The 19394-nt window shown below is 41.9% G+C and overlaps 1 protein-coding gene across 4 annotated transcripts in view; it reads right to left on the bottom strand.

The window, feature by feature from the left end:
- The window catches only part of PAMR1 (peptidase domain containing associated with muscle regeneration 1), a gene marked incomplete at both ends in the record, with an annotated part of 57424 nt that overhangs the window by 17185 nt on the left and 20845 nt on the right, over positions 1–19394 (bottom strand). For 3 of the 4 annotated variants that reach the window (XM_082001093.1, XM_082001094.1, XM_082001095.1), the window contains 2 exons: positions 10993–11100; positions 15090–15307. In XM_082001093.1, the coding sequence (XP_081857219.1) occupies positions 10993–11100; positions 15090–15307 (326 nt within the window). The remainder of the gene's footprint in view (positions 1–10992; positions 11101–15089; positions 15308–19394) is intronic. The other variant, XM_082001096.1, reaches the window with a different exon arrangement.

Below are 19394 nucleotides of genomic sequence, written 5' to 3'. Positions count from 1 at the left end.
ATGTCTGTCTGCATTTTACTGCTGGGGAAACTATAGCACAGAGATATCAAGTAATTTACCCGAACGCAAACAGTGAGCGAGTGGCAGAGCTAGCAACAGTCCTGTCATCTCCCGATATTCTTACTACGTTTGCATTTAAACTGACCCAACTTTGTGCAGAAATCAGCATTAAATAATTATACCATTACATAATCCGTGCATTATTCTCAGCTGCAGTGTTTTGTACAAAGGTGATGGAGCTATATGGGAGCAGATGGTTCAGTGTGCCTGAATGCAAAGCACAGGAGTTAAGGAAGGAGCCATCCATGAACAGCTTAGCAGTTACTGCTGGGTATTGTGATGCCCTTTGCAAAGTCCCGCGAAGTAAAGAGCTTTTCCGAATTCAGACTTGCAGAATTTGTTGTCTTCACTCATAACAGAACTTATTTCCTAATCTTGGCCCCTGTCAGTCCATTGAAATCTCTGATGCTGTTTATTCCTACACTTATCCCTTCTCTCCCCAGCATGCATCCACAAGGTGAGGACACCCCAGGTTCTCACAGGGTTTGCTGACAGTAAAGAACTGACATGGGAGAGGACTCAGATGGCTTTCATTGAGACATCATACCTCTGCAGCTTGACATAGCAGCCCAGAAACAGTTAATGCCTAACACATAAGCCCACGGAGACTTACTTTAGCCAAAAGCATAAAGACACTGGCTATCAAAATGTTTTTGGAATGGCTGTGTCCTCAAGGAGGGAATGAGGTGAAGGATTTCTGGGGGTCGTGGCTCAGAGTGCTCAGGAGAACCGCTTTTTTATTCCTTCTCATAAGCAGCGAGCAGGGCTTTCAGGCAAGCATATGACTTTGGCAATAGGTTTGATGAAATAGCATGCCAGCATCAGGAGGCATCAGGAGGCTCTGCACTTTCCTCTGTGCAGGCTGCCAGACCTTGATGGATCACATCACACACACTATGAGGCAGGAGCCCTGACTCCAGACTGACTTACACTTTAGGAGTCCCAGTGTTCTTGTCTGGCTCCTGTCTGCCATCAGAGTTCTCTACATGCTGGGATCATGGGCACATTGTAAATCTGCTCACAGAAACCAATCTGCTGGATTCATGAGGTCCTGCAGCCCTCATAGAGCAAGCTGTGTAAGTTGCAGTGGGAATGTTCTCTCTGTGACACTGCTGACACTCTCCCTGAGCCAGCAATCATTTTAGCACAGGCTTTGTTCCTATAAGGAGCTCAATTCACAGTGATGGTACTTACACTAGGAAAGAGCCTGGCATCTTTTGGTGCTGCTCTCAAGATCAACTCTCAGCTCAAGCTCTCCTGAATAAATGATAGCAAACACTGAAGGATCCACCATAAGGACATTAACCTTATTGTCACTACCTCCCTGAACCTCCCCCCTCTCCTACGCTGGAGAGCGCTGCTGACTAGGAAGCCACACACTGACAAGCACCCCAGCTGTTCTCCTCCAGACCCTGGCAAGAGCTGGATGTGAATGAGAGCAGGAGAGGCTTGATGGCATTAGCCTTGCTATGTGATCACCATTTTTCCCCACAGCAGGAACAGACTGCCGGGAGATAAACTGTTTTGGAGGGCAGGTGGTCTTAGTCAGGACTCTCTGAAGGAAATGCTTTCTGGGGATGGTGTGTGTTTACACAGGTCATGTCTGAGGAGGCTGGTGAAGTCTGGCATGATTGCTTGTCTTCCTTGTTGCCCCTCAGAACTTTTACTTTTTGGAGCTGGCAGGGTTTGCATTTTAGGTGAAAAAAGAGTGTGGTTGCAACTTTTACAAAGAAATTAGAAGGGTGTGAACAAGGAAAGCTAAGAGTGTTAAGGTTTGGGTTGAAAATAATTTTTTTTAAAGGAAGACTCTCAGAGAACAAATACATGCAAACACTGCAGCAGATCCCGTACAGGAAAGGGCAAGGAAACCACTGTGATAAAAAGGTATTCACAGTGATGACAGTGTTTTCTGGAATAAGGAGTTTCCTGGACCTTGAAGAACAAGGATGCTCTGAACTGCTCTGCTTCATCATGCCTGTCACCACACACTCAGCAACAAGTGGGTGAGGTCTCAGAGGTACCTCCAACCTCTATGTTATCACAGGCACTTTAGCTGGCCAGGCCAAGATACTAACAGCCAGATCCACAAAGGTGCTCATGTCATGGTGATTTCAGTAGCTAAAAGAGCAAATAGGTGCCTAAATGTCACTTAGGAACTGGCCTTCAGTATCAAATACAAGTCCTGGAGGGGTAACAAGGATTATTCCCCAAAAGTGTCCCCCTGCATTGCAGTAGCTTCCATCCAGGTTGCCAGCAAGGGAGGATTTTTGGACAAACTATCTCTGCCCTCACTCATGTTTCAAAAGAGAGGAAACTCTCCACTCTCCTTTGAACTTCTTGTGATGTCCCCAGGACACATTATCCCAGCTCCATGCCCAACTCCAGCCACGGCTCATGCAGAAATGCTGGACAGACAATTGATCACAAAGATTTTTGATCTTAATTTAGCCCCCATGAAAGAGTCCTGGAAGTTCAAATCTCCTCTCATTGCTGCATTTTGCCAGTCCTCACATTAATCCCGGAAATGTCTAAGGAAATCATAACAAGAGCAGCTGATCAGCCAACCCTAAGTATCAGAGATAGTAGATTTCTAGTCCTGCTCTCTGGGCCTCTTGGCTTTTGCAGTGATTCCACCAGCTAGGAATAATTACACAAAACTATGATGTAATCCCTACTGAAATCCAAATCTTTTCATTCCCTTCCAGCCAATTGGAACTCACCCCTGATGTTTTCCAGCTCTCCACTTCTGTGAATGAGACCGTATCCATGTGAAAATATGCTTGGATCACCCACTGTGATTTATTCATCTGTACACAATTTGGAGGTTGTTGCTTACAATTAGCCATTTGATCTTTATCAGCATTGTTCTTAGCCCTTAGAAAGCTGTGTCTCTGGACACAACCTTTCCGGTACTTGGATGGCCTATTTAATTATACAACTGGACCTGTTTGTGCATGGGATACTGGAGTGACTGAAAACCTAACAATCCTCAATATTCACTTTCTCTATCAATGGCAAGAAGTAATATTTAGAGTAAGTAAGTTCCCCAGTGTGTCCCTTGGAAAACACCACAATATCACAATGCAGAGGAGAGCACTATCTGCTTGCAGGAAGATTGTAGGGCAACAGAGAAGCTGATATGCTCATTATTATATGAAATTACAAAGAAGAGTAAATCATCTTGAGGTGTTTCATTTTGGAGATGTCAGCTTTCCAGCTAAAGAGGGACAAGACCAGGCCATGCTGGATGAGAAAGAGACTCTAAGAAATGCATATTGCTTTGAAACAATGTTTGTAAACATGCATTAACTGTAACAGGAAAACACCATTTAATGATATAGATTGACCCTAGCATAGCTGTTAGAATAGTTTATTCAGCCTTTTGCAGGGATCTGAGCTGGATTTCAGACAGAAAGGAATATCTGGCATTGCCTGTTTAAGAAAAAAAGATGGAAATTACCAAGCATTGAGAGGAGAGTGTAGGGAAAAAGAAAATGAAGGGAATGAAAAAGCAGGAGAGTACTAAGGTAGTAGTAGGGCAATTTGGTTATCTATGAAATGCAGTTCCTGAGCTCTTGAAGAAACCAAAGAGAAGTATAGAAGCTGCAAGAAAGAGCACTCTTACTGCCTGGGGCTATTCTGCCTTGGCAGTGTTTTGTATCAGCTGTAAACAGTGTGCAAGACAGTGAAATCATGCCCACAAGCACAAAAAAGGGAAGCTACAAAGGTAGCTTGCCTCAGAGATGCTTGACTGTAAAATCCTCAAGGAGGAACAAAGCCTTTGAATGAACTTTCAGGGAAAAAGAACAAAACTGTTAGCATTTAAGCATGCTGGTTATTCCATCAAAGTTTCAAAGTAGTTTTAAGGTTACCCCAAAGCACTGCAAGAACGTGCAGTCTGTTCTTGCACCCCGAAAGCTATGAACAGTGTATCAGTCTTCAGAGAGGACAAGAAGTGGTCAGAGGCAGAGACCCCAAATCTATAATCTACTCCAGGCCCTTCTCTCATTTCTTCTAGCTCCAAAGAAACCAAAAGATAGACTTTCTCCCCCTCAGCTAGGAGGTAGAAAATATCTCCATCAGCAACTTGTAACTGTATACCAGCCCCATGTCATCTGTGACCTTTGCAAAAGTTGAGGGTGAGCCTAAAGTGTGCCACTGATGCAGACAAGTTTTTTTGGCCTGCATGCAGTTATTCTGTGCTAAGAGATGATTTATGCCATACATTAGAGCAGACCTGTCAGGAAGACTTAATATCCTAAGAGATTCAGTGATAAAACGACAGGGAAAAGTATCTTTGTCCCATCCAGCATGGCAAGAATACCTGGAATGTAGCTTGGTCCAACCTGTCCTCCTGCAACACTGATTCATCCTTCCACATGGCAAGTCATACCAGGGAGAATCCTGTGGATGGTTTTATCTCTAAGGCATGTTAGCAGACTGAGGAAAAAGCTCAGGATTGTTTCGGGGTGGGGCAAGTGGAGATTCCCTATGAATCCATGAAATATGGTTTAGAAAACACCTCTCTCGCTAATGGCAGGCCTATCCTTGGGTGGATTATGTTAACAAAGAGACAATTTCTGATTTATTTAGATGATAGCAATGCCTGGGGCTATGATCTGGGCAGAATACCATGTTTTTTTACCAGACATGTTTCACTTTCTGAAAAAAATAAAAAAACTGGCTAGTTAATTGACACTGAGAAAATAACAAAGGGACAAGAGGAGTCATCAATACAGCAGATGTTCTGTCTCTTTAAGCCTTCCCGTCAGCTACACTGGAGTTTCAAAACACTATAAAAATATTATGAGATCAAACACTGCTAAATGGTATGAGCAACTTCCTCCCAGAGACTGCATGACTTGCCCAATACAACAGTCGTATTGACAGAGCTGAAGGAAAGAGCAGTCCTAGGGACCAGTTTTCTGCAGGATGATTCACAAGTGGCAGCTGTTTACTGATTGCTTCAGATGTTTGTAGTAATTTTCATCCTCAGCCATTAACCTCATTATTCTCTTAGGTGTTTCTGTCCTCCTATGGGACATCTTGGCTGTTCGTGTAACAGGAGCCAAACAGCTTTAATTTATCGCTCAGTTAGTTAAGACAAACCAAAATTGATGTTAGGTTACCTTAAAGCACCAGACATAATGTTTGGTGGTTTAGCAGTTGCTGTGTGAACTCTTCCAGCATCCTTCTAACCAAGGGAGAAACCTCCAGGTTACTGAAGTGAAAAATGGGCGCAGAATTCTCTACCTCCATCTCAAGACAAGCCCTTCAAAATCACACACTAGGCAATAACCAATACAGATTTTTCCTTATGAACACGAGTCTCCTGGAAAGTACTACACTATGGCGCAGTATGGGGCACCAAGGATAACATCCCAGCAAATGTCTAGCCAGCATCACAATGTTCTCTGATTAGAGCAGGAGAAAAAAAGAGAGCATTATCCCATCAGAAATGAACCATGAAGGTAACTTACTAAAAACCTCTCTGAGGACTGCAGTACTATTATCTTACCTGGCTTTGCAGAGACATGTGGGTCAATGAAGCTTTCTGTATGACTGCACTGGCCACGTCTTCACTGCAGGATTATCTCACCCTGTCTGAACTAACTGTCCTTCTGAGAAGTCTTGCCCATAAAAAGCAGTTTAACCAAGTAATAGCGTTCAAGGCACAAGTAGCGATACTACGTTGCCTCTCAGAGGGGGTCCCAGGAAGGTTCTGGAGAATAAGCCTCCTCTGAGAGCACCCTGCCTGTGTTCACGCTACAGGGTTGCTGTATGACAGGCTGATTTAAGCTTTAGCCTGTAACCCCTAACGGGTCTGCAAAACCTGAGAACTGCCACATTCCAGTTGAATGTTTTTGCTAGTGTGTGAGTTTGAAGGCAGGTGAACCCTTGGATCGTGATAGTGAAAAAAGGCCACTAGCCTTTACTCCTTAGCAGCTCCAGGTATATATGTGCTTTGGCAGCAGCAGGAGTTGGGTTCTTGTTTCCCACCCTATACACGCAAGCCTATAGGGAGGACGGTAGAAATGTGATGGAGAAAGAATGGCTTTAATCTCATCTATTTGACATAGCCACCAAAAAGCCACCTTGATACAAGTGGGGAAGAACTCTGTCCTTTTAAAAAGCTGTAATAAGCTATTTTCCACTGGAGAAAAATAAGCAAAACCCAATAAACAACAACAAAAAAGCAATGGTAGGGCTAGAAGTAGGGAAATTAAGAGTCACATTTCTTTCTGGAACAATTTCCCTAACTGGAATAGGACTGATTTCCAGGCCAGAGTGGCAAGAAAGGACTCAGGGGCATTTGGTTATACCTGAAGTTCTCCACTGTAATCATGCAGCATAGGCATGGTCTAACAGTGGGCTGCAGATGGCACAATATACACCAGTGATTATAGACAGTGATTATGGCACTCCTTGAAATCTATTACTAAGAATCTTTCTAACAAAATTTTTAAAAACTCCAAGTGTTCCCTTAGAAGACTCTGCATTACATGTCCATGGTCAAGTACGAAAACTAGGTTTAATGTCCAGAATCTTTCCCCAGTGCCTCATCCTAGACTCTCCTGGGATTAAAACTCTGTCCAGCCTATGTCAAGCACTGACAGCTGGACTCATTTCTCCCATAGCAGAACAAGACAGTGGCGGGGGGAGTGTTAATGCTTTCTCCCTATTTTAAATATCAGTCAGTCAGTCCATTAAGGGTGAGGGCATCCCTAAGAACCAGCCCAAGTCACAGTTGTATGGGGCCAAGAAGGATGGAAGAGGATTATATCAGCACTGGTGAAGGGCCTGAAAACTATATTGAGAGGCCTGTTGGAACATAGTGAGGTCAGCCCTAGCAACATCAAAGGCTACAGCAAAGAGTTAGTTTATACAGCTTAGTCAGTTGGATTAGACTTTTCATTAGGATGCAGAACAAACCTCTTCTTCTTGGCAGACAGGAGCGAGAAACAGAATAAAAATGGAAATCGGATCTGAGCCCTGAATGTCCCATTCAGCTGGTTCCTCTTATTTGCGTAGGAATTCTAGTTTGCTTGGCTTTGTTTGAAATAAAGGTAACAGGAAATTTCAGGGCAGGATGAGGTCAAGGTCTCTTGCTTTGGGGCCAGCAAGCCCTGGGAGGACTCTTGAGTCAGAACACCCTGTCCTAGGAGGAGGACAAGCAGGGGGGAAAGCATTTGCTATGGGGTACCAGCAGTACCTTCACTCTACAGCTGCATATTCAGCAGGCAAACTCGACACTGAGACTTTGAAAAAGACCTTTCCTAGTTTGAGTTGAACTACTAGTTGTCACACTGTACACAGTCATTGACAGTCTGATACCTGAGTGGATGCTTTTCAGCATGCAGAGCACCAGGATGAGGCTACTAGTCAGCTTGTTACTTTTTCCCTAACATGCATCTTTTGAGGAAGTTGGTGCTCTGTTTCAGGGTATTGCAGGCTAAGGGAACATGATGATCTAGTTTTGTTTTTTTTTTTTTAATGCCTCTGATTGCAGGATTATTTGCATTAAAATCCACAGAGGTCAGACAGAAAAGCCTGAGTTTGATCTCAATCATGTCAGCATGGCTAAGGGGTCACTTGGAGGGGTATGCAGGTACACTGCAAATTCCGTTTAAGATCAGGAAGAAGCCCAAGTATTTAAAATAGGAATTAGTTTTCTCTACTTATTATTATCATCACAACAATGCACGCTTATGGGTAACAAGGTGTTTGTTGCTGGTCCCTAGAACTTGTCTTTATTGTGTTTCAGGGCAGAAAAAAGAAGGAAAGATCTCACTTTGTTGTTTAGCACTTCTTTTATAATTTTGTATAGATCCTTTTTTTTTAAACAGTTCCTGGAGTGAAATCAGACATATTTAGATAAAATATTTATTGCCCTGAAACAAGATTGATTGAAATATTAAGATCTGTTAGAAAGATACATGCCTGCATTTCACTTCATGTTGTTGAAGCCTTTAAATCTCTATACTAGCTCCTCAAATTGTAAACATAAAGACAATTTCCTGGCTGTCATAGTAGAAGAGAAAAGAGACTGCTAGTTATAAGCAACCTGTTCCTTTAATTATTTTATTAACATTGCAAATTGTAACTGACAGCACAATTTCCAGCCCCAGGAAAGCAGGTTGATCGTCCTGTTAAATAGATGGAATTTAGTTTAACAGATGAAAAAATAAGTTCCTTGTGGTTTATCATTTCTGTAATTCCAATAGTGATTCCCACATCTTTAAAACTAAAACTTGGTAACAGACAGTAAGACGTAGCTCTATTGGGATGGTGAGGAACTTAGAAGATTTCTGATTCTATCATGAAATGTCCATTGCTGAATTTGTTTAATTTGTCCTTAAATTATTCCTCAATAAAATAATCTCACAGTCTCCCTTCCTCTGAAGTATGTATGTCCCTTGGATTTCTTTAAAACCCTTCTATCTCTCTGGGTACCTTCTGCTGCACCATCACAAAGCTTCTACATGCACTTAACATTAAGGGGCTCTAATTTTCTTCTCTGATACCTATTTTTCATCAACATAAATCCATTGACTTTCATGGGATTGCATCTGACTTGCTCCAAGAAAACCAGACTGAAAGAATCAGGCTCACAGTGTCCAAAGTTATATTCAATATTCCAAAAGTGACCATTTTATGATTGTTTTCTGTGAAAGTAAATTTATTTCTCTTGGCTCCACTTGACAAGACAGCACTGTTGCTGCAGACCTAACAGACAGAAAGATCCTGAGCACGACACAATCTCCTCTTAGCATTTAAACTGCAATGCTGTTCAGGAAACTAAATGACTAATTTTTAAAGAATTACAGCCACAGATATTTTTTCCAGTTCTTCCTTTCACTCTTAAAAAACAAATCGAACCTTAATTTTCTGCCTTTTTCCCCCACTGGAAAATACTTAGGATATGCTTTGGCAAAACTGAAGGAAATATCTTAAGAAAAAACTTCCTTGAAGCCAGCGAGAACAGAGATTTGCCATGATGTTTTCCCACTGAGAGGTTTGCTATTCACCTACAAGAAAAAAAGTCAATCTTTAGCTATGGAAGGCAGCAATATAGGTGCTGGAAAAAGTATTTCCTAGCATAAGCAAAAGGCAAGCATACAGCCTCAAACGTCATAAAGTAATAGTATTTTATCCACCTAAACGAGTCTTTCACAAACTACAGGATTCCTGTTAAGTTAAAAATTTCACTGTATATATTTTTAAGTGTCTCCTCCCTTTCATTCTTCTACTACCTATATTCTTCATTGTTTAAAATAAAACAGAAATCTCAGTTTTTCTACTGCCTCCTCTGTTGTTTGCTCTGTGTGTTGTTGTATGGGTGAAGTTTCTACACTGGAATTACAAAAGAAAACTAGTGAGAAAACTCACTAAAAGAATGTGAGCTTCATTTCTTGCCTTGACTGTAGTGTAGATCCTGCCAAAATTAGAGTTGAGGTTTGCTGGAAATTTAATTGATATGAAATTTAAGTTGGTTTTGAACCAGACAGAAATCTTTTCTTTTTTTTTAACTCTCTCCTTAAGACAGGAACGGAACTAATCTCACTGAGCAGTTGCAAAGAGCTCAGGAGTTTCCAGTCCCTAAATGACCTGCTAAACAATTACTCACAGGAAAGAGGCTGTTACCAGAAGAGCCAGCCACATTAGCCCGGAGGGCAGTTTTCAGCAGCCCCTTCCCTACAGTAAACTTGCCGGGAATCTGTGCAATCTGGAAGAATGTGGCATGCTGTTCAGAACCAAAACTTTTTCAGGCTTATAGAAAACATAGAACTACCTCTCCTCTGGTCTTCTGGGAGAAAAGTCAAATCTTATGAGTTACTTCTGGATCTGTAGAAATTGAAAGGTCTTTTATCTCAAAATGATCCATGCAAGGAGGTACTATGTCACTCTGATTTAACTCCCCTGATGAAGTAAAAGCAATTCCAGGAAAGAAGTACACTCCTGACAAAGGCATGTATGGGGACAAGATTTTGAAGTAGTGAGGTTTGGTGTATAATGTCTGCTCTGACATAGAATTGAAAGCTCTGGAAGCAGGCAAGGCACTGTATGCCTTACAGCCAGAGTAATGCCACAGCAGGGCACAGTAAGCCATGCTTTCTGTCTCGGGCCAAATATGATCCCAAGTAGATTTCATTAGTATCAGGGAAATCCTCCAGGGTCAGCTGGAGCTCTAGCTCAGTTTTAAATATTTCACAATGCTCCTTTCAGGTAGTAAAGATGATATAGCCTTTATCATAGCATATATTGCACAATTCTTACTCCTTCTTGCTCTTTCAAGCCCTGTTAGATGAAAACATTTGCACAAGCATGAAGAATTAAATCATTAGAACAGACAATTGATTTGAACTCATTTGAAGCCACTTATTTTACAATCCACTTGGCAGGACACAACCAGGTGTATGACTACACATACAGTCAGGACCACCAGCACAGATACGGACAGAATCTACCCTTTTTCATTTGTTTTCATCCCAAGTCTCTGTCATTCATGGTGCCAGAATTTTACCTTTCAGGTGGCTGTGAGGGAAGACAAACTTCCTAGAGCTGACTTTGGCTAGAGCATCAAGCACAGGGCTCAGCTAGGGTATGTGCTTTTAAAAGAGAACAGATGATACACACAAAGGAAAATAGGAGGCAGATATATCTCTGTCTGATAAGCCAGGTCCATTACAAGATTTCTTGTATTCTCCATTCTGTTTTACCTTTTTACACATAGATATAATACTCCAGAACTATTCAGTGGATATCTTGATAAACTGCAAGAAGCATGTCTTAAAAATGCCTTAAGAAGCTCAGTGCGTTCTCTGGCACTGTGACTGACCTAACTTACATATCAATGACACTCCTAACAATTAATGGCCTGCGTCAGTGGCAACCCTGCAGGCTGGTCATACACACAGTGCCTGTACTCACAGTTTTCACAGCGGTTCCCTGTATAGCCAGCCAGACAAGCACATTTGTAGGTACCACTTTTGTCTAGAACACACGTTCCATCGTGAAGACATGGAGATGAAGAGCAAGCTATAAAAGAAAAGCAAGAACATTCATGGTCTCTCATAGGATTTGGGTCCTCTCTTATTTTTCCTCATGATGGTTGTGTCTTGGGGTAAATGACATACTCTGGTTAAAACTTAGGAAGACAGAGTAAAGGGCCTAATGCATGTCAAAAAGCCTTGTGGTCGTCTTTCTTACTGGAGAGGGGATCTTACAGGGATGGGCAGTCCTTTTCCCAGCATTCATCACTTACCCTTACCATTTTACTTTAACTGTAGTCAAATGGTGAGAAAGGTTTGTGGAAGAAGAATAATTTACAGCAAGCTCCAACAGTGTTTAGAGCTTAGCCTGAATTTAAAAAGTTTAGTATCAACCTACGTTTCTCCTGCCATTCATCCCAGAGTTTAGCAATAAGTTCTGGGATCAATGGTTCTGGCAGATTTTTTGGGTCTTAGATCTTGTCATCCCAGACTTTGGGACGTGCTTTGCCCCTGAGCAGCACTTCTTTGGTGTTGTGTTCAGAAAGCTCTGAATGGTCATCATGACCCTAAGTCTGCTGGGGAAGATCTTGCATACTGCAAATATAGCAGTGATACACATCAAACTGTATATATTAGCATAAATTAATATCAGAATGTGTAATTGCACCATTTAATATCAGCAAATTCCACCATGCAATAACACACAAACTTTTTTGTTGTGCCTGCTCTACAGGGAGATCAGTGAGTACAACATAATTTACTCTCAAAAATACAAAGAAATAATTTTCACTTAAATTAATTTCCAACCTGATTGTAGGTTTTAGCAGATAGAAAGTAGAGCCAAAATCTCAAGATTTAGATCCAGTTTAAGATTCAGGTAACTCCAATACCTGAGGAGTTCAGGATCTGATGCCCTGCTTCAAGTCCATCTTAACAAAACAAGACTCTGCAGCAAAGTTCATATCTGGATCCATACCAGAAGTTGAGTTCAGTTTCAGTTCACATTGACTACAAAACATATTTTGTGCCATCTTAAATAATTATCCAAGCATGCTTGAGAACTTACAGATTAAATTTTGAAACCTTAATTGCTAGAAAGGTCTGCATTCTAATTAATTTACATATCATCTTTGTCCTTCTACACTAAATGCACTGATTACTTCAGTTATAAGAGAAATATGAATCCTTGTACCAGCTGTTGAGTGTTGCAACCATGAGCAACCAGCCCTGGGGACCTATGGTGAGGTTGTGTACCTTCAAAGCATTCTCTCTGCTGCAGTCCAGAATGACAGACGTCAGAATCAGCAGTTTTCCTTGCAAAGACTTCATTTGAAGCATAATCTTTGAGTGTCTTATACTAAGATGGCAAAAGACAAGAAATACATAGATGCCACATATGGATTTCACTGGAGGTTTCATGTGGTGATGTAAGAGCAATTCATAAGTGGCTGGGCAATGAGTATCTTCCAGGTCTCATTGAAGACTAAGGTCTAACGAAGGACAGCAATTCATTCATTAAAAGGAATATATATGTGGCAATTGTATCCAACTAATGTAAAATATCACTGCGAAAGAGAAGGAGAAGAGCCTGTACTGATATTTTGTAGTCACTGGTTTGAAGCTAGTGAACTTTCAGCTTTGTCCTTGCCCCAGCTTTGTCTCATGATTCTGTAAAAGTAAGCACGTCAAGTGAATGAGGATAAGTGCCAGATATTGTCCTTGAAAATGCCTGATACTCAAGAGCACTAAATATTTTACTTTTTAAAGGAGTCCTGATTTCCTGGCTTCAGTCAAATAACATGGAACAGTACTACAAAAGGTTAAAGCCCCTACATTGTGTCAAAGATCCCTAGCTTAGGGGTACAGAACGTTAAATGTTACTGAAATTCAGTAACAGGCTTTCATCTAAGTAGACCCAGCATATGTCTAATACCTAAGAGACCATGATACCGCCCCATCTGGTCCCCCATCCTTCTCATTTGAAGACTTCTAGTCATTCATGCCAATTATTGGTTCCCATTTAACAGTTGGCATGGGATGGGACCTAACACCTGCTTCCAGACCAGGCAGCGCAGCAGGTTGTGTGGTTTCGTCCTTTAATAACTATACATGCAGTGACTTTTCCTAAAGGGGATTTAGGCTTTTGAAGCTTATTTTTTATCAATCAAATCCTTTCTGGCACTTGAACCAATGACCTCTGTGCAGTCAGTGCCACTGCTTCAGCAAGCTATGACTTGTGAGCCAGTACAGAGCTCAGAGGAAGGGAAGACAGAAAGGGAAGAAATTCAGTTCTGACTGCACAAAACACTTCCTCAGTCCTCTCCATTACACCACTAAGTGCTGGAGATGAGACATAAGATCACCTCCATGGCATGGGCCACATCCTGTAAACACAAGCACTGCTGCTGCTCTCACCTGCAGCACAGGAAATTGCTCTAGCAACCCCTATGCAATCTGTACCGGTGACCTCGGTTTTTCCACAGTGCTATGCACAGAAGGAAATTTCAGGGGAAGTACTTCAATTTGCAGTGTGCTGCCAGTGCTTTTGATCCTGTGCTGCCCCCGCTTTCAATTCTACACTGCCCCGTGCACACCACATTCTTCCCCTAAACTGTCCTGCTGGACAGGTTAACGCTTCACATAAAAAGACACTGTGAGTGTTTTAAAAGCCCTTCACTGCAGGTGCACATTAGGCCAGAACAGCCTCATAATAAAGTGCGGAGTAAGACCTCCTCACAAACTCTAGGAAGCCCTTTGCAACATGGTCTGTGTGGATTACCACACTCGCAGCCACCCAGCCTCAGAATAATTATCACTAAAAATGGGGCGGAAATAGTGATCAACAGTATTCGAATACCAACTGTTCCCTGCTGGGCAGAGAAAACAGAATCAGTTCATCTTGTACCATATGGAAAATGTTAGTAGTAAACTGCCTTGAGTGTAGGCAGCCCTTAATGCAACATAGCCCATACCACATTAATTTGTTCTATATCACCTCTCCTGCTGTAAGCCCAGGTGAACTATCAATAGCTAGCTGCTCCTGCTGTGTTACTAACAGGTACTTAAGGTAACATTTGAAGAACGGGGCAGGCTAAGAAATGGCATAGGCACTGCATCCAGTGGTATGCACATTTCAGATTTCTAGTTACACCCCTGATAGTTGTTAACAGCTGATCCACTGTATGTTTGTGTATTTATATAAGGTTTATATACACTAACTAAACTTCCTAGGCCAGATATACCCTGGATGACCTCATGAGATGTGGGTCGCCAGGGTGTGCAGAAGGCAAGTTATGGTGAGCCACAGATCCTGCAGGGCTTACCCATGTCAAAGCAGCACACTCTGATTAGCCTTCTGTGCCAGAAGTACTGTGGATAGATTTGACCAAAATACCTTGCATAGCTAAACAAGGAAGATCCAGGAAGAGTGTAGAGGCTGCTTCACATGCAATGGCAAAATGAGGAACCAGCTACACTTTCAATGTTATTTTATAGTCAGAAAGAAATGATGGAAAGCAGTGTGGTGGACACAAGTACTAACAAAACCACAGGAATTCTGGAGCCCTGCTTCTGTCATTCATAATAGTGACTTCATCACAGAATAGGAAATGCCTCGGTTTTTTTTTCTTAAAGAAAATAATCTGTCCTTTGTACACACTTTTTTTTAAAGCCCTGATGGTATGACCTCTTGCACACAGCATTGAGCAATTCTGCAATTGCAAATACATGTGCCACTTCCTCTATTTCCTTCTGTACTATTAGTTCTCAGATTCAAACAGAGAAGTCCCACAAAACAGCAGCATTGACAGAAAAAGTTGGCTGATGTGCTGTTCTTCACACAGGTATAAGGAATTCAGTCTTTGTTAGAAGACCCTCACATTCACATGCCATCTGGTGGCTTTTAAATCTTCCCTACGCTGATTTTGTTTAAGTTGCTGCTGGCAACACAGCATGAAAGTTTTTAATGATGCAAAACAGGGAGAGAGATTAGTGAAACTGAATTAATGAGCGGCATGTTCTTTTGGATTATTTTACCTGTAATTTCTTCAAAGACAGCATGAAATCCATCAAAGTTCTTGGATCCATCAGACTGGAAGAGGACATGAAGTGAAGACCCAGTGCTTCGGATAGGAGGTGGCCTCTCATTTCCACAGAATTTCTTAATTATTCGGCTGTCCAAATTGTCCCCATCACGGACCTCCACATAGTCATACTGGCACATGTAGTCAAACTCCAGGCTCAGCATGGAAAATCTTGGGCAACAAGGACACACAGTCAGACTGCATATGCTCACCTGTGCACCCTGACTCTGTTTTATTTGGATGTTTAACTGTGTTAGTGCTTTCCTCCCCCCCACCCCCCAAATGAATGAAAGTCCCTAATCACATGAAGTCTCCCACACTTCATCTCAATTTTTGCATCATGATCCTTGGACGCCACCTCAACTCTATGCAGTTGTTCCACGAGAATATTTAAGTGCCAGACCAGTGAAGACTAAATTGAAGTCAAACAGTCTGTTCACACGCATCAGGTCCCTAACCACGTTACAATGTTAGAACTTTCATCTAGGGTCAGATAATGTAGAGGGCATATTTCTATTGTGGCTATTCGCTAAAAAAATGTTCTATTCCCCCTAAATAAAGTTCTAAGTACTGAAAGCAACAGTATCAAACATGAAGGCTCAAAGACCAAAGCTCAAAAGCTATTTACATTGTGATGTTCAGAAGTCAGCAATTAGGGGTACAAGGAAAGCTCGGAGATGTAACAGAAACAGAAATAGGCAGAATAGGGAATCTGAAACATTACAACATGTTTTGCATTAGAAAGAAAAATGGTAGCAAATCCCCAATGTCTGGCACTTGCCCTTCTTTTGAGGGCAGAAATATGGGACAGGAGTTAGTGCAGAAGGGAAATATTTAAAGCCTTTTTCCACATTGTCTGTCTTTCCTAGCTTTGATCCAGCCACTGCGTAAGGCTCTCGTTCATTAACAGCAATGTTATATACTGCTGTTTGCATTCAGTGGGGCACAGACCCAAAGCATCCCACCAGAATATGAATGAGAAACAGACTGATAATCACCAAGTGCCTCTGGAGAATGAACAGACCAGGGGTTCTGGGCCCAGCCTTGGTACGGCAAATAAGAATGAGAAGAACTGGGCTTGGGAGAGGCCACACTACTAACTGTTCAGCAGAATATTTTATAAATTAAACTTTTTCTGTACTCAATCTTTCTGAGAACTCCTAATGCCACAGACGTGTATTTAGGATTAGGCTAAATCTCCCACACTGCCTATTCCAGTGTGGGCCTAGTGATTTGCAAAGACTGCATTTCACACCAATGAGGTGAGACAAACTTTGGATCTGCTGCTGGATCTCACAGTCTGAAGAAGCAAGAAAGTACTGGAGCCTATTTCCTGATCTTCTCTTGCTGGGACACTGGCCCCCATGTTAAGAAGAGCCCCATGTTATGTGAAACGACCTTTCTTTGACAACTCATCAGCTGATTTAAGAGTCACTCTTCACTCAGTCACCTTTGTTCAGGTCATACGGTTGGCTTTAGAGCATCAGGAGTACACTACATACTCAGAAATGAATGAGCAGTTGTAGAAAGCTACACCAGTGGAGCAGAGACCCTAATTTTTTAAATCATCTGGCAGAATGTAGAATAAGAAAAAAAATTACATCTGCTTTTAATACGCATTAGAAAGAGAATAATTCAACTTAGCTTTGCATGAAATGCATTAATTGAATTCTAGTTCTGACAGGTTTGCCACAGACATCCTCACAGACATTAGGTTATACACTACATCTTCAAAACATTCTTTCACTAGCGGATCATACCCCAGGGATCTACCCTTATGGAAGTTATAGAGCAATACAAACTAACCCACTCATCTTTGTCACACTTATCAGGCTGCAGTTTATCCTGACTCAATCCTAGAAATATTTGCTGGTTCTCTGAACTGGTACATTTCTGATTAAAATTAAGTATGTGTATGTACAGAAGGAAAGTTTCTGGGATGCCCACCATGTAATGGGACCCATATTATTTATAGATGTAAAGGTAAATTCTATCTAGCAGTGTGTTCCTAAACAAAGAATATCAAGAGATACAGAGCAAAGGCACAGAATCAGAGCCATATAGAGAATACTGTTTTTAATTGTTTGCTTTCTCTGCTTTAAAAATTGATGAAAACGGAGTGGTAGATGTGAAATGCATAGGGGGTTCTGATTTGCATTTTATTTGACTTAGCATAGAAGCAGATACACTGTATTGATGACATGGGATCCCATGATTAAAACTCAGAATTGCAAGGTCAGGAAACCTGCCAAAGCTTTTCAAAACCTCTTGGCTGTGTTGATGGGACCCTTTACAGACCATGAGGTCTATTGCTGTTTAAATCACAGGTACAGACAATGCAATGAACCTCAGTTCCCTCATCTGTGAAACTGTAACTATATCATAATTCTCTTGGATATTATGAAACTAGGCATGCTAATTTAGTGCTACAGGTCATCAGATACAAAATGGAATGCAAACTATTGTCTTGATTTCATCAGTGTCTGCAGTGTGAATATATTCACCAACCCCTCTAAGGAAAGCTTCTAGCCAAAGCAAAATATTCAAAACTGCATCTCTGCTGAGGCATTAAAGAAAATGATTGAAAGTTGTGAGCTACTTCTACTGTGGTATGACATGGCTCAGGCTGACCCAAAGAAAACCAAGGCTGGAAAAAAGCAGAGAAAACAAGCTACCACCACAACCTGGGCACCATTTATCAAAACAGCTCTGCTTAGCCAACCTCCAAAGAACTGTGTGGCACAGCTTGAAGCAAGGGAAGATTCATCTGTGCTCCTGAGAGTTTTACACTTCCTGCCCTATGTAAGCAGAGACAAAACACTTTGTTCCCCTTCTGTATCACACTGTCCCCATCCCTGCTCTTGCAAGCCATCAGAATGGCAGCAAACAGGATTTGTGCACAGAGAGAATGAGGAAAGGAGATTTGTTAGCAGTTGTGCTCATTCAGCACAATGCTAGCTGTGCATTAGAGCTCTAAGCAGAGGTAGCACTCAGAGCGTGTATCGGCGTGTTTTTACGAAAATGCAGTGAAGGCAACAATTCAGCATGGATGGCAGACTCAGGAGGAAGATTCTGGTGACCTGCTTAGTTGCACCTGCCCTTTTGTGTAGGAATGGCCTAAAGGAGAAATTTTATACTAAATGTATCAGTTTTCCACAGTATCTAACTGCTGAAGTACCTTAATGGCCAGCTTTGAGGTGGTCCACCTTGAAAACCTCAGTTAATTCAGAATACACTCCAGGGTTACCTTATGTGAGGTAGATATAGGTCCTCATGTTCTGTGTGTGCCCTGGAGCCTTCCTCCTATGCCTCCTGACTTGCAGGGTGGAAGAATTAAGTGTGGACGTTCAGGATAGTTCCTTATATTTCCCAAGAAGTGCTGTGTCATCTGCTGGGATCTTTAGGCATCCAGACATCAAGCTCAGCTCAGCCTGGGCACAGGGCTTTAGGTTTCTCCAATGCTACCCAGCTCAGATAAATGTAGTTGCTGACAACAGAAGATTGATAGCTCAAGCTTCCCTCTTGGAGACAAGTTGGAATGGAACATTATGTCACAACAAGGACATGCCTAGTATTGTGTTTGTTTGACTGTAGGAAGGCTGGACATGGGTAGAAAGAGAAAGGCACTCTCTACAGGATGCCCATGGTGTTAAAGTTTTGCATCTTCTGGTAACAGCAAAGGTAAACAGAGTGAACTGTACAGATCTCATGTGACACTAATATCTTCCTAGCATGCATGTGGGTGGCCCTCAGGGTCTAGAATGGAGGTCTGATTTCTCCAGAGAGTAAATACATCTGTTAGCTTACTTTACAGCACTCCCCTTTAAAATGGATGAGAATCTCCTTAGCGCAGCCACAGCAAATACTGCTGTTTGATCTAGTGTCCTTTGTTAACATAGCCTTTTCCTCCCTTTCTTGTACCTTGTGCCTGGTGCCACCTGGCTGCCAACTCTTTACCCAGAGATGGGTGCATTCACTAGTGATGTGCATGCACAGAGTTCATTTTCACTCTCACACCCACCCCCATAAAAGAGAAGACAGAGTGACATCTGTAGCTCCTGAAGCACTTTTTAAGCCTTACAATTGACAAAGCCTTATTCAGAAATGTGAAAAATACAGGTTGTCACCTCCCTGAGCTTGTGCTGTGCAAATCATACACCTAGCCAACAACATTTTATAAACAAGGTAGGTGCAGTGCATACCTGCTGGGACTGATGCAAAGTTCTGTCATGAGAACACAAAACTGCTCACATCATTG

The sequence above is a fragment of the Phaethon aethereus genome (assembly GCF_964289735.1).
Source record: "Phaethon aethereus genome assembly, chromosome: 5".
Lineage (NCBI taxonomy): Eukaryota > Metazoa > Chordata > Aves > Phaethontiformes > Phaethontidae > Phaethon > Phaethon aethereus.
Note: the sequence above shows the minus strand (reverse complement) of the source record. Positions and strands in the feature narration are given on the sequence as shown.